The 18,098-nt window shown below is 42.4% G+C and overlaps 2 protein-coding genes across 3 annotated transcripts in view; both read right to left on the reverse strand.

Moving 5' to 3' along the window:
• Positions 1-18,098, reverse strand: part of LOC125739316 (uncharacterized) — a 68,366-nt gene that overhangs the window by 25,332 nt on the left and 24,936 nt on the right. The window lies entirely within an intron of this gene.
• Positions 6,250-16,653, reverse strand: LOC125739310 (protein NYNRIN-like). Of its 2 annotated transcripts, none has more exons than XM_049009281.1 (2): positions 16,033-16,653; positions 6,250-15,415 (listed from the first exon to the last, which is right to left on the reverse strand). In XM_049009281.1, exon 2 carries the CDS (start codon positions 9,672-9,674, stop codon positions 7,404-7,406), a length of 2,271 nt encoding a protein of 756 aa, XP_048865238.1. In that variant the 5' UTR covers positions 9,675-15,415; positions 16,033-16,653; the 3' UTR covers positions 6,250-7,403. The 2 variants fall into 2 exon arrangements, with proteins under 2 accessions (XP_048865238.1, XP_048865239.1); XM_049009282.1 differs by having other exon boundaries at positions 16,033-16,651.

The following is an 18,098-nucleotide window of genomic DNA, read 5'->3' on the forward strand; positions in this document are numbered from 1 at the left end:
TTATGCCAATATAGGATCTGGCTGTTATTCCAACTCAGCCCTAAGCCTTTACCATGCAGGCGAACCAGAGTATCTTTAAGGCACACTGCTAGTGCTCCCATCAGCTCCTCATCAGCCTCTCCACTGCCATATCCCTGATTATCCATGTTTATTTGCTAACTTCTCTCCACCACCGGATTTCTACGGTCTCCGATCTATTCCTGTTTTACACTACGTGTCTAGATGGAGTGTAGCTCGCTTGCCCTCAATTCTTCACCTATTAACAAACTGGCCCAATGGCGGAATCCAATGGCACAGCCAAAGGCAGTGAATGCGTACTGGTCCTTCCAAGCGCTCCTGGGAATTACTTACCCTTTTTAATATATAAAATATTCTTTTAAACACATATCTGACTCCATTTTATTAAAGACCTCATTTCAAGTATATTGTAGTCATGACGTTTATGCTGTTTGGATTACTTCGGGACTCTCCTTTAGATTACCAACTCTAGTTTACCCCTGACGAAGGAGTCCGCCAGATTCGCCTCAGCCAACAGGGCGATCCGTGGGCTTGTTCCACAGGGTTTGTCTTAGAGGTACGGAAATCGCCACCATTTAAGACAATGTCAGCCTCTGATTATTCGGGTCCCTCGACCTATATAATTACCCAAAGGCTCAGCGTCTGCCAATTACTGAGCTTGTGGGTGCCTCGGAGATTAAGTCGATATTTACCCAAACCACACGTACGTCCACCTCAGGGGCTCAGCCGGGGGCAGCCCATATCATAACATGTGTCAACCTCAGCAGCAGTGAAGGCACACGTTTCGTAGCGGTAGTTTGTACGAGGTTTACTTTGGACTCCACTCAGGGACTCCGCCGATGCTACCCGTTATCTTACCTTGTGAACGTCTCAGGGACTATGCCCGGTGCCTAGGAACATAGTTTGTACGCCCCTCAGAGGGTAGACCGGTACCTTTCATCAGCTTGTGTTGACCTCAGAAGTTATGTCGGCCCGTAACTGAGCGTGTGCGAACTCCAGAGGTGCAGTTTTGGTATCCACCTAACTTAACCTGGGCAGTCGAGTTTGGGACCCAGATAAAGGGGATTTAACCCAGAGGCTGCAAGATAGTATTTTGCCACTTTAGTCCTAATCAAGATAGAAGTCCAATCTGGAAAGTTTATAAAGAAGTTAGCAAATCAGACAGTCATAAAGTAATCAAAACAACATCTATTAAACATACTACAATATACAATCATTGACATGTGGCCACATACTCTTAAATACATTAGGACAAATACAATATTAAACAATCACATTCCTCAGCTGAGAGTGCACAAAGTTCTGCGGAAAGTATCTGACTACAGATGGACTTTCGCCCAGTTCTCTGTGGGAGCTCTGATTACAGAGTGACTCCCCGACATCTTCTGAGGCCCTTCCTTAAGTATCCCAACCAGGTGATGGCATGTCTCTGAAGACTGACCAATTTCAGTCAATGGTTAATTTTAGGGGCATTGCTGACCTTGGTTCTCAAGTCCCCAACCAATCAGATCACTTTAGGGGGCGGTTGTAATTCCCTTGTTCTACCATGTGAGAGGCTCTCTCAGTTTGGTGGGTTTAGCCGAAGTTTCTATATTTCTCTTAGGGAAAGCTATACTGCCTTAAATCTGAGAGTATAATACTCCTCGTCTCATGCCCATTCAAACGAGATCAAACATGTGTGTATTTGTCCCTAACATCTATGTGTGGTGAGTTATCCTGTTTATAGTGGGAAAGGTGACTGGCAGCTGTTGTTGCTGTGGATTGACTGCAGGGCTCTGGTCACTCTGGGGGTGAGAGGTCTTGCTTTTTCTGTGCTGCTCCAGTTATTTCTATCCAGTCTCTCAGGAGCCAGCAGGCCTTTGCTTTCCTTGAAAGGGGTGGTCTGATGAGTGGAGTCCAGTCTTGCCGGGGCCAAAGGACCCTTTTCTTGGAGCTCTGAAATAGACTGATGCAAGCTGATCAGAGATGGGGCCTGCAGGACCTATAAGGTTTATGTCCTTACAGCTGTGAACAGAAGCATGTGACCAATGGGAAGGAGGAGGGACTGTTTTGGGGAGCAGGAGTGCTGAGGAGCACAAGGGAGACGCAGGTGTGGGATTTTGTTCAGTGCCTGAGATAAAAACCTGGACTTTTCTATAACTGGCAATGAGCTTGTTGCCTGTCTTCTCCCTTATTGTCTTGATTTGATGGACTGGCTAGTTATATTGTCTAAATATATATATATAATATTTATTTTACAAGAGGTGGCCTGTACTGGGTCTACCAGAAAAGTCTGAATGGCAGAAAAAATGCCAAAAATCAAGCTCAGAGGGAAGTTGAAAACTTGGAACATCAACTGACAAGTTCTGCACAGAGTGTTTCTGACTGTCAGACACAGATCAACCAGAAGACACAGGAGATTTCTCAGGTTAACACCAGTTTGGAGGTGTTACGAAGAACCATAGAAGACGTCACACAGCAGCGCCTTGATATAGCTGATGTCCAGGAGAAGTTCAGGAATGCTGTCAGGGTTTTGACCGATCTAGCTGGGATAGCTAAAGTAGGCGAGGTACAGACAAGGAAGTTTATTCTGTTTGAGCCCCTCATGACGGTACTTCAGGAAATCTTTAAATGTGTTCTGCAAATGTCAGATAAGAAGGGTCATCTTCAGTGTGTCGAAACAACTTTAAAACCAATACAAAGTGCTTTTGAGCAGGTCAGGTCAGGTCAGGTTGGGGAGCATGCGCTGGTGCAGCTCATTTCCGCACCCACCACACGGCGAAACTCCTCGGGATCCCGGCCGGCGATCCCCCCGGCCGACACACGGTCCAAGCCCACCCTCCGGAAATGGGTATCCATCTGCCGCAGCCAGGTGTTACGTAGGCATCCCCATGGCCCGGTCCAGCCGCTTGACTCCCCAGAAATGAGGATCCTGCGAGATGAACAGGATAGGAGAAAGATGAAAGCTTTGTGTGACAAAGAGGATGATCATGCTCATAGCAAGTCAGTAGAGCACGTTTTCATAAACCTCTTTAAAACAGGCATTTTCATCGTCTTTCTGTCCATAGTTTTTGCGAAACTATGCTTGTATTTATGGGCATGACTTGTGACTACTTTAAAATACTTTTAAAAAATACTTTTTTTATTCTTCCCTGGAAATTGTGTTATTCAGCCTCTTTAATGTAATAGCAAAATTATGGACCTATTGATCACTTTAACAGTAGCACATGCTTTTATTTATTTCATAAAATCATTGCAGAGCTTGTATAGAAAGAATTTGTTTCTATTGATTTATAGATGATTGAATTTTGTGTTGTCTTTTTCCAAGTCAGATTTTGTGGTGAAATGATGTATATAAGATATAAGGGGCAAATGTTTTATGTTCCAAAATGGTTAATGAGTAGCAGGTGTACGGGGGGGCACTAAACACTATAACCAATAAAATCTCTGCTTTTAGAAGTATGTGACATATAGGGTCATTATTCCTTCAACTGAGTGACACTGAGGTACAAATTCTCTCCATTAACAGAAGAAATGTCCTTTTTAACATACAGCTTATTGTGTCATTAATTCTTTTTTATTGCAATGCTATAAAAAATAAAAATCTTGCTTTCAAACTGGAAATGCTTTTACGTCGACTTTCACGATGCTTTCGGTTTCTGCTAATACATGACGGTTCTCTTATACAGTGAGCCTGATTTGTGCAGCCAGTCACGAGAAATGTACCATCGCTTCCAGTCTCCCTTCCAATGCACTACAGACTTGTTTTAGATTTTATAATTATTAATTATGGGTGTGTAGACCTGAACCCCAACCTCACTGCTAACCTAAAACAACTGTTCTAGATCCACAAGTGTGACCCATGGAATTTCACCTCAGTCAACCTGGGGCATGGCACAGGCAGAAAAACGGTCCACAGTGCCGATCCAACATAAATGAAGTTTATTAGGAAAAATAACTAAAGAAACCACAGAGTAAATAGACAGGGGAACAGGCTTCAGGTTACAAATGTTATAAAGAGCAAGCACCGAAATACAAAGATAACGAGGACTAACAAAGGGCAGGTGAGGATAATCACAACATTAACCAATAAACAAAGGAGCAGGGAAACAGGCAACAGGCAGAAGAACAATAAATAAGCATTGAACAAGGGAACTCTAACCAACACCAAAACTAGAAAACATCAACCACTTAGCCCTAGAAACTAGGGAAGATGATATAGAGGCTGAAAGACTAGGACCATAGTTAAACAGGACACAAAGGGGATAGAAGTAATTTGTCTAACTATAGGCCAATCAGTCTAACTTGTATAACTGGTAAAGTTATGGAGGCTATAATCAAAGAGAAAATGATAGATTACCTGGACTCCAATAACATTTTGCGGGATAGCCAGCATGGATTTAGGAGAGGTAGATCCTGTTTAACAAATCTGTTGGAGTTTTTTGAGGAAGCTACTCAGGAAGTTGATGATAAGAAGGCCTATGATGTCATCTACTTAGATTTCCAAAAGGCTTTTGATGTTGTCCCCCACAAGAGGCTCCTACTTAAACTCAAAGCGACAGGTATTTTAGGTACCGTAGCGACCTGGATTGATAACTGGTTAACAGATAGGAAACAGCGAGTAGTTATAAGAGGCACAATGTCACAGTGGGCTTGCGTTCATAGTGGGGTACCGCAGGGTTCGATTTTAGGACCACTATTGTTCCTAATTTACATAAATGATATGGATACCAATATATACAGTAAACTGGTGAAATTTGCAGATGACACCAAGGTGGGTGGTGTAGCAGATACTGAATTAGTGGCTCAGCAGCTACAGCGGGATCTTGATTTAATTAGTGACTGGGCCGATACCTGGCAGATGAAATTTAACGTCGATAAATGTAAGGTACTCCATCTAGGGAGCAGAAATATAAAGTACAGGTATTTCATGGGTGTCACTGAAATAAAGGTAGCTGATCATGAGAAAGACCTTGGTGTGTATGTTGATGCTTCCATGTCCCATTCTCGCCAGTGTGGGGAAGCAATAAAAAAGGCCAATAGGATGTTGGGGTATATCTCCAGGTGTGTGGAGTTTAAGTCAAGGGAGGTAATGCTAAGATTATACAATTCCTTGGTGAGACCTCACCTAGAATATTGTGTGCAGGTTTGGTCACCATATCTTAAAAAGGACATTGTGGCCTTAGAAAAGGTGCAGCGTAGGGCCACAAAAATGATTCCTGGTCTTAGAGGAATGCCATACGAGGAACGGTTACTTGAGCTAAATCTGTTCAGTCTCAAGCAAAAGAGACTGAGGGGGGACATGATCCAGGTATATAAGATTCTAACAGGTTTGGATGCTGTTCAACCAAATAGTTACTTCAGCATTAGTTTAAATACACGAACTCGTGGCCATAGGTGGAAATTAGCGGGAGAACATTTCAAGCTGGATTTAAGGAAGCACTTCTTTACGCAGCGTGTAGTCAGAGTATGGAATAGCCTTCCTGATAATGTAGTGGAAGCTGAATCCTTGGGTTCCTTTAAATCAGAGCTAGATAAGATTTTAACGACTCTGAGCTATTAGTTTAGTTCTCCCCAAGCGAGCTTGATGGGCCGAATGGCCTCCTCTCGTTTGTATAGTTCTTATGTTCTTATGTTCTTATGTTCTACATCCCTCCACTGCATCTGAGGTGGTTTTGATAGAGATACGTGTGGTGTTTCCCCTCTGAACACAGCCTGTTGTTTATTAGATAAGATGACTGAGGCAGCAGAAAAGCCAGTAGTGGAGTTAACATACAAATGTTGTAAGGTGATACAAGTGTCTTGGAGGGCATGAAACGTTTTGTCATAGGCATAATCTGGTCCTGGGGTGCCTTTGTACCACATAGTGACGTGTAAGGCATCGTCAGGCATGAACTGGGTTTGTTTATGGGACTGCTTTTCTCTAGTTTTTCGCAACAATTCTCTTGTCTGTGCAGTTCCCCCTAGGTCCAGTGACCAGTAATATTGTGGTGCTCTGGTTCCTTGCACAACATAGGCTTCCTCATTTATGATTGCTTTCATGCCAGAGTTTGTGGCAACTACACTAATGCCCATCTGTACCATAAGGTCACGGCCTAACAGATTGACAGGGCAAGAAGGGCTTATTAACACTTGTGCTTGACATTCAATCCCAGTTTCCTTATCTTTTACTGCAACAGGGTTTGTTAGCTGATGTTGGGGAAAGCGCCCGGCGTTTCCACCCCAACTCCACATTTATGAGACACACACAGGTTACAGTTTTACTTGCAAGGGTACCCACACTCTCTGCAATGCAAACTACAGCAGAATGTGTTACAAAGGGTGGTTCCCCTTGACTCCTTTATTTATAGTCAGTGGGAGGCGCAAGAGTAATAGGGAGGTGAGAGAAAGTTCTGGTTTTGCTAAGGTGGGAATGCTATTATTAATACAATCTAAAGTATGAGGCTAGGGGAAAACAAAATAATATATATACATATTTACATTCATTGCTGATCATACAGGAGTGATAACAAAATGATTAATAACAGTTTCTTCAACCTAACAGTCCCTCCTGTTTATCATGACAGTATGATCAAAAACATCAGTATTGTACAAGTTGCAAAAGCATTTCCAGTACAACTGTCATTTAGATCACATCATCATCATCCTAACTGTGGAGTACAGAAAACCATCAGGAGTCGTTCCTCCTGTTTATCATAGAAAAACATCTAATTCCGTTACTTCAGGTCCGAGCCCTGCACGGGTGCTTTCGGCTCAGCCGTCATTATGAATTACATGTCTTCTTCATCGCTATCGCTGGAAACAGGCTCTGTCTCCATATTCTGAGTAAGGGAGAGAAACATTGTACTGTGTGTCCGAAAAGCAGCATTAAGAGCTTGATTAATAAACATTTTCAAACATGGTATAACAGTTATAAAACAACAGAAAAACAAAATAAAAAACAAAACAAAACAAAATATAAGTGAAACAATACTTTGGTACCCTATACCTGCAAAAGATGCGGCACATTTGGCCTGGGACATATTCATGGGTTTTCCATATACAGTGGGTCGTTCACTATGAGTAGGCATCACAGAACAAACATAGCAATTCGTCACATTTTTTGCTGTTACAGTGTCATGTACATATCGATACCAGTAGTTCTTCATGAACGGGTGTGAGTGGTCAGCAGGCAACGGGCGCAGATGGAAGTCGTCATGGGTCCATCGCCGTAGGTGTTGCAATGGAGCTAGTGGGAGCAAGGACAACCATACAAGTCCAACAACAAGAATGACCCCTAGAGTCACCTTACCACATCCCCACCCCGTCAGAGCCATCCTAATAGAGTGCAGTTCAGTTGTTTTCTTCACCGGGTTGAGACAGCAGCACCCTATTGGTTACTGTGCCTTTGTAGCGGACTTCCACTGCTACTCTGTCGCTGAGGCCTCTGATAAGGGCTTGATGGGTTTACAGTGACTTTTGTGTATCCAGGAAGGTCGTTCTGCTATTTTCACAGCTGTTGGTGTTGTGAGGAGGACTTGATAAGGACCGTCCCACCGGGGTGTGCTCCACTCCTTCCGCAACAGGACCTTGACCAGGATCCAATCCCCTGGCTGCAAGTTATCCTGTTGGTTAGAAACAGAATTTACTGGCAGACTACTGGGGCTATGTTTTTGTTGTGATGATAGCAACTTTCGCATCCAATTAGCCAATGTATTTTCTCTGTCCGCTTTCCCTAAATCACTCATTTCGGTTGCTAGGGGAAACGGCCTTCCGTACACTATCTCAAAAGGTGTTAATCCTGCAGGAATGGGAGTTATTCTCATCCACAATTTTACTAGAGACAAACATTCTGGCCACGGCCTTTTTGTCTCTTCCATTGTTTTTCTGAGCCTTGTTTTAATAGTGCCGTTAGTTCTCTCCACTAAGCCTGCACTCTGAGGGTGATAAGCACAATGATTCTTAAGCGTAAAACCTAATGCTTGTGAACAAAGGGACATGGTCTGATTTACAAAATGAGTCCCATTGTCTGATCTTATAATATAAGGTATGCCATAAGTAGGGAAATAATGGCCTACCAAACATTTTGCAACAGTCATTGCATCACAGTGCTTTACAGGGTATATTTCTACCCACTTAGAAAAGGTGTCTATAATGACTAGACAGTACTTCTTCCCTTGTGACCAAGATAATTCAATAAAATCCATATGTACAACTTGAAACGGGTACTCAGCTACAGGGAACTGGCCACGTTTTGGTCTCATGTTACCCTGTGCATTATGTTTACAGCAAATTAAGCATGTTCTACAAAATTGCTTTGCATAATCAGAAAAATTTATAGCATAAAAGTATTGCTGGATAATATGTACCATCCCTCCTGTTGAGACATGAGTATTTCCATGGCTCACTAAGGCAGCTGTTTTGTATAAGTTTTTTGGTAGGATGGGCTTGTCATTCATATAGTAAACTTTCCCTTGCTGTATTGCTCCTCTCTTGATCCAACTCTGTATTTCTGTTTTAGGAGCATGAATCTGTGCATCACACAGCACATCACTATCTATGAAAAGAATGTCTGCCACTGATAAGGTGGGCTGTTTCAGGGCCGCTTCTTTGGCAGTTTTATCTGCAAAGTTGTTTCCTTTAGCTATTGTGGAAGCATCGGTTTGGTGTGCTTTACATTTGCACAGTGCAAGGCGAGTCGGTAATTGTACAACATCTAATAATCTAAGTAGTAAGTTTGTGTGAGTTAGAGACGTTCCCTGCGATGTTTTAAAACCTCTATTTTTCCACACTCTTGCATGGTGATGAACAGCTCCAAACACATATTGACTATCAGTGTATATAGTAAGTGACTTATTTTTGAATAGCTCGCATGCCCTAATTACAGCATAGAGTTCAGCCGCTTGTGCTGAACAAGCAGGTGGGAGTGCATTGGCCTCTAACACTTCAGTGGACGTAACTACAGCATACCCGACCTTATTTTTTCCCATATCATTTTTTGATGCTGATCCATCTACATAAACAACCATTGAATCTGATATTGGGGTCTGTAAAATATCTGCTCTGGGTTTTGTTTGCTCTTCCACAACTGCTTTGCACGAATGTGGCTCTCCATCTTCCGTTGTCGGAAGAAGGGTGCTAGGGTTAAGAGGACCACATCGCTGTATAGTAATGTTTGACTGTGAAAGCAGGAGTGAGACTAAGGTCAGATGTCTAGCATGTGTGAGGAACGGAAGCGGCGTCTGCAGTAAAACTAATGAAACTGAATGTGGCACCTTCAGGGTGAGTGGGTGACACAACACTAATTCTGCTGATAATTTTACTGCTTCTGCAGCAGCTGCACATGCTTGCAAACATTGTGGAAAACCAGCTGCTACTGCATCTAATCGTTTAGAATAGAATGCTAGTGGTCTTTCCTTTGTCCCGAACGGCTGTGTTAATACCGCTTTCATATAACCTTGATTAGCATCAACACATAAGGTAAATGGTTGTTGATAATCTGGTAAGGCAAGTATCACATTTGTTTGTAGTATCATTTTTAAGTTTGTGAATGCCAATTCTCCTTCTTTTGTCCACTGAATTTTATCTTTTAAGGCCATGTCTTTCCCATAAATTAAGGTTTGCAGAGGTTGAACGAGTGCAGCATAATCAGGTAGCCATTCTCTGCAATAATTACAAAGTCCTAAGAAGGACATCATTTGCTGTTTAGTCTTTGGCTTTGGTGCCTCTTGTATTGCCTGTTTTCTAGTTTCTAATAATGATCAACCTTGTTGGGAGAGTTTATGTCCAAGATATATAACTTCCTCCCTGCAATATTGTAATTTTTGTTTTGATGCTTTATGTCCTGTATCATATAAATGCTGTAACACCAACAGTGTGGCTTCCTTACAATGCTGTTTTGTATCTGAAGCAATTAATATATCATCTACATACAGTAGCACTTGACTATGGGATGGTATTTTACAGGTACTCATAGAATATCTAAGGGCCATGGTATATACATGTGGACTTTCTGAAAACCCTTGAGGGAGTCTAGTATATGTGTATTTTTTTCCCTTATAGGTGAAACCAAATAAATGTTGAGAATCAGAGTGCAATGGTACTGAGAAAAATGCATTACTGAGATCAACTACTGAGAAGTAACTTTTATCAGGGGTTAATGAGTTGAGCAATAAGTGTGGGTTGGGCACGTCTGGTGCTGCGTGTTGCACTATGTTATTAACTGGTCTTAAATCCTGCACCATGCGCCATTTCCCTGTATGTCCCTTCTGGACAGGGAAGATAGGAGTATTGCAAGTGGCCTCAGGAGCCTCTCGCAATATTCCTGATGCCAACATATCCTGCACTACAGGGGCTATACCTTTCTCTGCCTCAGGTTTTAACGGGTATTGTCTAACTACCGGGCGGTGTTCTGATTTCACAATTACTTTGTATGGTGGGAACCCCTTTACCAGTCCTACATCAGTGGGGGAGGACGACCACAACCCTTCCGGGAGGCGATCTAGATCTGGACATGATCCCCCCTCCAGAACAGAAAAAATTTGTCAGGTTGGGTCCTGCAAGTGTGTGGTGAGAGTGGTTTGAACTCTCCATCCCAAAGGGAACCGCCACACATTGTGTTTTTTGTCATAGCTCCAACAGGAGCCAGGTACGGGTTGGTAGTCATTGTAACTGTGCATGGAATCTCGTAAGAACATCTCTACATCCCTCCACTGCATCTGAGGTGATTTTGATAGAGATACGTGAGGTGTTTCCCCTCTGAACACAGCCTGTTGTTTATTAGATAAGATGACTGAGGCAGCAGAAAAGCCAGTAGTGGAGTTAACATACAAATGTTGTAAGGTAATACAAGTGTCTTGAAGGGCATGAAACGTTTTGTCATATGCATAATCTGGTCCTGGGGTGCCTTTGTACCACATAGTGACGTGTAAGGCATCGTCAGGCATGAACTGGGTTTGTTTAGGGGACTGCTTTTCTCTAGTTTTTCGCAACAATTCTCTTGTCTGTGCAGTTCCCCCTAGGTCCAGTGACCAGTAATATTGTGGTGCTCCGGTTCCTTGCACAACATAGGCTTCCTCATTTATGATTGCTTTCATGCCAGAGTTTGTGGCAACTACACTAATGCCCATCTGTACCATAAGGTCACGGCCTAACAGATTGACAGGGCAAGAAGGGCTTATTAACACTTGTGCTTGACATTCAATCCCAGTTTCCTTATCTTTTACTGCAACTGGGTTTGTTAGCTGATGACTGTCTGTTTGGCCTCCTGCTGTTTTTATATTTATGACAGATGAGGAGTATGTGACTTCAGGAGGACTGGAGGTTAGGACAGTCCTACAGGCTCCAGTATCACACAGGCATTCGTATACTTTGCCATTTATGATTAATTTCCGACTTGGCAAAGTTCCCCACTGCCTTTCTGCTAATAGCTGACATACTGCTTGCAAATCTATTTCCTCATCCAAGAGGTCTTGTAAGGTAACCTCCGTTTCCTCCCTTAAAATGACCTCTGTTTCACCTCGGATAGTGTCGGCAACAGGGGTCTCCGAGGAGGGTCATTGGTCATTTTCGGTGGAGTTTGGATTAAATGGTCGCTTCCCTGACCTGCAGTCCCTGCTTAAATGTCCAGGTTTCCCGCATGTCCAACACTCTGTTTCCTGTGAAAACCCTCCTGTTTGTTTATTTCTAAATCTTCCTCTTCCTCTACCTCTGAATCCCCCGCGTCCCCGAGGGTTCGTTTGCACTAGCGCTACCACGTCAGAGGCGCTGAATATTGTATCTGTCTTTTGCTGTTTCTGCGCTTTCTGTGCGTGTTGGGCATATTCTAAGGCTTGTTGGACTGAGCCAGTATTCTGATGTACCCAATGTTTGTCGAGATATTTTCGCAATTCAGGCTTTAGGCCTGCGACAAAAGCTCGTTTTAATTGTTGCTGATACACTCCTCCGTCTTCCTCGTCGTGAGGAATTCCTGAATTTCCCCTGAACACCACTCGCATCCTATCCATAAAATCCTCAGGTTCCTCTCCATCTTTTTGTTTGCACTGCGCTATTCCGCCCTAATCTGCACGTCTCACGAAGACTGTGTCTATCGTCTCTCGCAGGTGTTGTAATGCTTGTATGAGTTCCTGTGAGTTATGTGCTAAGGGCTGATTATTGGCACCGTGTCCAGTGAAGTCGCCTGCCACACGTCCCCATTTATGGGTAAACAACTGTCTTAGGCATCGGTACATTTCCCTGCCGTTCAAATGAAAACTACTTTGTAATTCTAGGATGGCAGTCCAAAACTCGGGTACTCCTTCTTCAACCGGGGGTATTCCTTTTAAAGCCGCTGTTCTATCCTCAGCGGTCCAGGGTCTATATACTAACATAGTTTCGGGTCCTGCATTATTTGGCCCTCGATTTGGGTTTGCCACTTCTACGAGGGGACACTGCCATTCTACCTCCTCTTGTTCTGTGTTATTTTTTGGATGCCATTGTACTTTAGCTGTGGCCAAATCTTTTACAGGATATAGAGAGGGATCAGACCCTCGAGTTAACATGCGAGATGGTTCCACCCCCCCCCCCCCCCCTTGCTTCTTGTCTATCTGTGGCTGGAACCAGCGCCGGTGCAGGCACCGGAATTTGTGGGGGCGGTGGAGGAGCTGGAGGGGCAGAAGGTCTTGCTGCCGTTTCTTCGTCTAGTGTGATTAAAGCCACCTGCAGTTTTTTCTCCTTATTTCCCTTTTTCTGTTGTCTCTTATTATCTCTTAGTTTACTCTGTTCTAACCATGCATCAGAGAAAACGTATTCCTTTTTTCTATCTTGGCCTTTTTTATTATTGGTAGTCTGTAACATCTCCAGTTTTAAGTTTCCCTGTAACTTTAATATGTCTGGAGTATGGAGTTTTCCTTCAAACCCATGTTTTTTCCTCCATCTCTGACTACTTATTTGTCCTGATCCTGGTTTATATCCTTCCATAAACTTCTCATCTCCCTCTAGTTTGATTTGTTTACTCAGATTTTTTCCCATTGTTACCTTTTATTGAATACACTACAAAACATAAAAAATCCTAAAAGCAAGTCTCTGGCATGAGACCTCAGGAGGACACCAACACGGCCTTCTACTGCTCACTATTAGAGCAGCGGTGTTAGTTTTCAGGGATGAAACCCGTCCTTTATCCTTCAGTCACCAGTATGTTGTTGCTTTTAGGGTGGATCGTGTAGGTCTAAAACCTGTAAGGACGCATCCACATAGAACACCGTACACTCTCTCCCACAACGCCTACTTTCGCTCCCGCTTAATTTCGGCTAAGCTTAACCACATGCATGCCTTGGCCACCTACTCACTTAGGTGCCGTATGTCTCACTTGGCCACCTATTCACTTAGGCGCCATGTTTCTCACCTATGTAGTGTGCTCTCTGTTCCGTCACCGAGGTCCTTCAGACATCACCAGACGTCGAGCGCAGTTCTAACCACCGGCCTGATGACGAATTCACATCACAGGTCTTTCTTGCACCCGACTTCGAGTGCCTGTCGACAGACTTCGGTGTCGCTTCTCTCGGCGTACTGGAGACGTCTTCGGGGTTCCTCGGATCCGGCTCGAAGGACCAAATTCTATGTTGGGGAAAGCGCCCGGCGTTTCCACCCCAACTCCACCTTTTATTGAGACAACACACTTTATAGTTTTTTTACTTGCAAGGGTACCCACACTCTCTGCAATGCAAACTACAGCAGAATGTGTTACAAAGGGTGGTTCCCCTTGACTCCTTTATTTATAGTCAGTGGGAGGCGCAAGAGTCATGCTGAATAGGGAGGTGAGAGAAAGTTCTGGTTTTGCTAAGGTAGGAATGCTATTATTAATATAATCTAAAGTATGAGGCTAGGGAAAAACAAAATAATGTATATACATATTTACATTCATTGCTGATCATACAGGAGTGATAACAAAATGATTAATAACAGTTTCTTCAACCTAACAATAAATAAGGTGAAAAAAACAAAACAGCTCACAAGTATTAGCTGGTCATCCGGTGCGTATTCCATCAGTCATGTATTTATTCAATAGCAATGTAGAGGCGTTAGACTTCTTACGGTCCTCCAGAGCGCATAGCTGGTAATGTGCTCGAAAGAACTTGTGAGCGTTAGAATGCGCAGGATGGTATAAACAGCCTTAATCTGTTCAAACCCCAGTCAATGACTGAATACGCTTAAGTAGAAGAGCATACAGCCACTTACCCATATGGTAGAACTCTATGCGATTAATCTAGCGACTGTTATGGCAATTAATCTAGTTAAAGGATTTGAATAAAATGTAAAGGATTTGAATACATGAGAGTAAAAACTATTTTAAAAAGTATTATATAAAGATCTTAAATGACATTCTCAAACTATGTTCTTCTGGTGAAGAGAAAGTTTCATATTTAAAATCTGTCGCTGAACATGGAAACATATTAACACATTAATATTGCTTTTTCTGTAGAAGTTAAATTTCAGTTTCTTCTTTTCTGTTGTATATATATCTAACTATTACTCATGGAAATATCGCATATGTCAATGTTTGAGCCCAACGTGTCGCCCTAAAAAAGACTGAAGAGTAACACTCTGGGTTACTCCTATAGGTTACTGTAATTGTCACTAAGGATATACAAATGTTCTAGGAAGGTGATGGAAAGACCAAATAGGACCAAAAAGGAAGACAAAAGCAATCAAAAGGATTATAGTTCTTGTATTTCATTAACGGTGCTGAATAAAATTCAGTTTACATTGATTTAAAAACAGCAGTTTGAAGAGTATTGTTCTCACATCAAATGTTTCGGCTGAGGAGAAAGTTACATATACGGTACATATACTTTATTGCTGAACACGCTAACATACAAATACAGTAATATTGCATTTTCTGTAAGAGATAAATTCTGACTTTCATGACATTTATGAGAATTTGTTTTACTTTTTTCCTACCAGTAATCATCCCCCTTGTCACACAAAGCTTTCATCTTTCTCACATTCTCTTCAAAAGCGCTTTGTATTGGTTTTAAAGTTGTTTCGACACACTGAAGATGACCCTTCTTATCTGACATTTGCAGAATACATTTAAAGATTTCCTGAAGTACCGTCATGAGGGGCTCAAACAGAATAAACTTCCTTGTCTGTACCTCGCCTACTTTCGCTATCCCAGCTAGATCGGTCAAAACCCTGACAGCATTCCTGAACTTCTCCTGGACATCAGCTATATCAAGGCGCTGCTGTGTGACGTCTTCTAAGGTTCTTCGTAACACCTCCAAACTGGTGTTAACTTGAGAAATCTCCTGTGTCTTCTGGTTGATCTTTGTCTGACAGTCAGAAACACCTAGAGAACTACTTGCCACTTGACGTTCCCAGTTGTGAACTTCACTTTGAGCCTGATTTTTAGCATCATTTGCGTTGTTCATATCTGTCTGGTAAACCCCAATCAGGGTAGCTCCTGTAAAACAAGAGTTAAAAATCATACAGAAGACAAGGTAATTGCCATATGCTGATAATTCAAAACATGAAATCAGAGTGGGAAGACAATAGGAGAGATGATGAGGTAACAGGCGCATTAACAATAATAATTTTTTTTATCTCAGGCAACAAACAAACCCTGAGAACCAAACCTCTAGTTTGAGAATAAATCCCACACCTGTGTGTGTCTCCCTTGTGCTCCTCAGTACTCCTGCTCCCCAAAACAGTCCCTCCTCCCTCCCCTTTGTCACATACTTCTGTTCACAGCCCAGATCAGTTCTTACTCATGTCTGACAGTATTAAAGATGTTTTTCTGCAGATGCCCTACAGCTGGTAGCCACCTGCACTGAAAGTCAAACCTGTGATACTTCCAGCTAAACATGAATCACGCCCCATTCGGTTTGCTCTGTTAGATTTTAACAGCACATACACTAGCTTTGAGACTCATTTGGTTCTGGCTTGGGTAATACTATGAATTTTTTTTTTCTTTAAAATATACCTGACCAGTTTTAAAATTAGAATTAAATACGGTATGCATGCATGATAGTAAACATGATATTTGTTTGAAAAAGCAAAATCTGCAAATGTATCACTCACCAACTGTGGGTCCAGCACATGGAACAAACATCAGACCGATCCCAGCGTTCCTAACAGCTTCATCGTGCTCCATTCTTATACGCATCTCATTAACTTTTGCCTGTGTTGCTTGTAAGTGTGTATTTGCATTTTCTAACGATCTCTGATGCTCCAGTAGTATGCTTTGCTGACTTGCAAGCTGGTCTTGTAGGTTTTTGCATTCAGTTTTTGTGTCATCCTGTTGTCGTTGCAGTTTTCCTTTCTGTTGAGTTAATTCCTCACACTCTTTATCTATACTTCCTAAAATACCAGAAGCGCTTTGCTCTGCTTCCACGAAGTTATTCTTCCCTTTAATAATTAAAGAGCGAAGCTCATCGTGTTTGTTCTTCATGTTACCTTCATTAGTAAATACAATGACCGAAAGATCATTAAAGCAAAGGATGCCGTCTTTGAGAAGCGGTATTACGTTCACAACGAACACCTCCTCTTTGTTGGAAAGGCTGACTTCCTGACCAGACATTTTTTTTCCACTCCGATCTCTTTGTAAAACTTTTGCTTGTATATCTTTTTGTGATCCTCAGCCTTTACAACCGCGTGATTTTGCAGTGAGCTGAGGTAGTCGTGGCTTGAAATAGTCGTGGCTTAAATTCGCATGATTTCAAAGAGGCGTGAATGGCAGTGACTCACGCCCACTTTGATGGGGCTGATGTAGGGGAGACTGGGTTGCAACACTTTTTGCATTCCTCTCATTTACTCAGAGACTGTTTGGACTACACCAGCCAAATTTGTATACTATAAACTTACATCTGTCTGCTAATTACCCATAGTACTTGTAGGTAATTATATTTTACATATCCTGCACAATATTGATTTGAACTGAAGAAGTCAGATGTTGCAACCGTCCCCAACATTGGGGACGGTTGCAACACATATAAGGGACAGTTGCAACATGTTAAACATATATTAAATTTCAATAATTAAGATAGAAAACGTCAGACGTTATCTGCAGTATTTCCCTCACTAACGGGTTTTCTTTTTACTGCAGCCTTCGAATTGTCGAATTGTGATACTGGAGACATTTTGAGCTCTTTATTTTATGCAACATTATAAATGACATAAATCCAGTTTTGTATACAGTAAGTCATATGTGTATTAACATTCACATTCAGATCAGAAATGGGGCAATCCTTTTCTACAAATGAAAGTATAATTAGATCAGGAAAAAAAAACAATTTTATAAACGCTTCAGCGACAAAATGCAGTAAGAACAAAACAAGCCACTGATTCACGTGAAATGCGAACAACCTGCAGCTATCATAGTAGAATTTATCGCCTTTCTGAGGAAGCAGGTCTGAACCGATCTAGATATTTGTGACAAAAATGTGATGACTGTTGGAGTTCGACTCCACCGAGTCCGTTGATGAGGAAAAGATGCATTCGTGCGGCAAAGGATGGTTGTAAGTCAGCTCTCTTTATTTGTTATACAGATCGATCCGGGAGCCACTCTCAGATGCACAAAAGTACACACCAAGGGAAGCTCAGCTCCCTGTTGTCTGTGTCTAACTTTTATACCCCGTTTAGGGCGTCTACTGTTCTTGTTGGTCTCTTTCCAGTTTACGTAACATATAACTATTGTTTGGACATTGCTGGCGTTAGTCCCCACACCCGTTCCCTTTTATCTTATCTTGTTATGTTGCAATTCAGCAGCGTCAGCGACCCCCTCCCTTGTTATGTCCCCGCAGGTCAAGCGTAAGCTTAATGTCACCACGAGCCTGTCAATGTACCTTCTGCTTTCCGGAATTTACTTACACTACGAGGAGGGCTGGAGCCCCCCTTCTCTTCCTGCCTGTGTTCCAGTTTGTTCCCCTCTCTCAGTGTGACAAAGTTTAGCACGCAACCTAGCCCCCCTTCATGACTCAACAGAAAAAAAAAAATCGTTTTTCTTTTGAACCCCCCCCCCCGTGTCTGTAACTGGTTTCCAGCAAACAGTAACCCCCAAAGGCTGGTGTGTGATTCATTGGTTTAAGCCCTTGTGCCTGTGATCAGAATTCTGCAGGGAGGTTAGTTAAGAATTTAGGTGGGGAGAG

This window comes from Brienomyrus brachyistius, chromosome 3, assembly GCF_023856365.1.
Source record: "Brienomyrus brachyistius isolate T26 chromosome 3, BBRACH_0.4, whole genome shotgun sequence".
Classification (NCBI taxonomy): Eukaryota; Metazoa; Chordata; class Actinopteri; order Osteoglossiformes; family Mormyridae; genus Brienomyrus; species Brienomyrus brachyistius.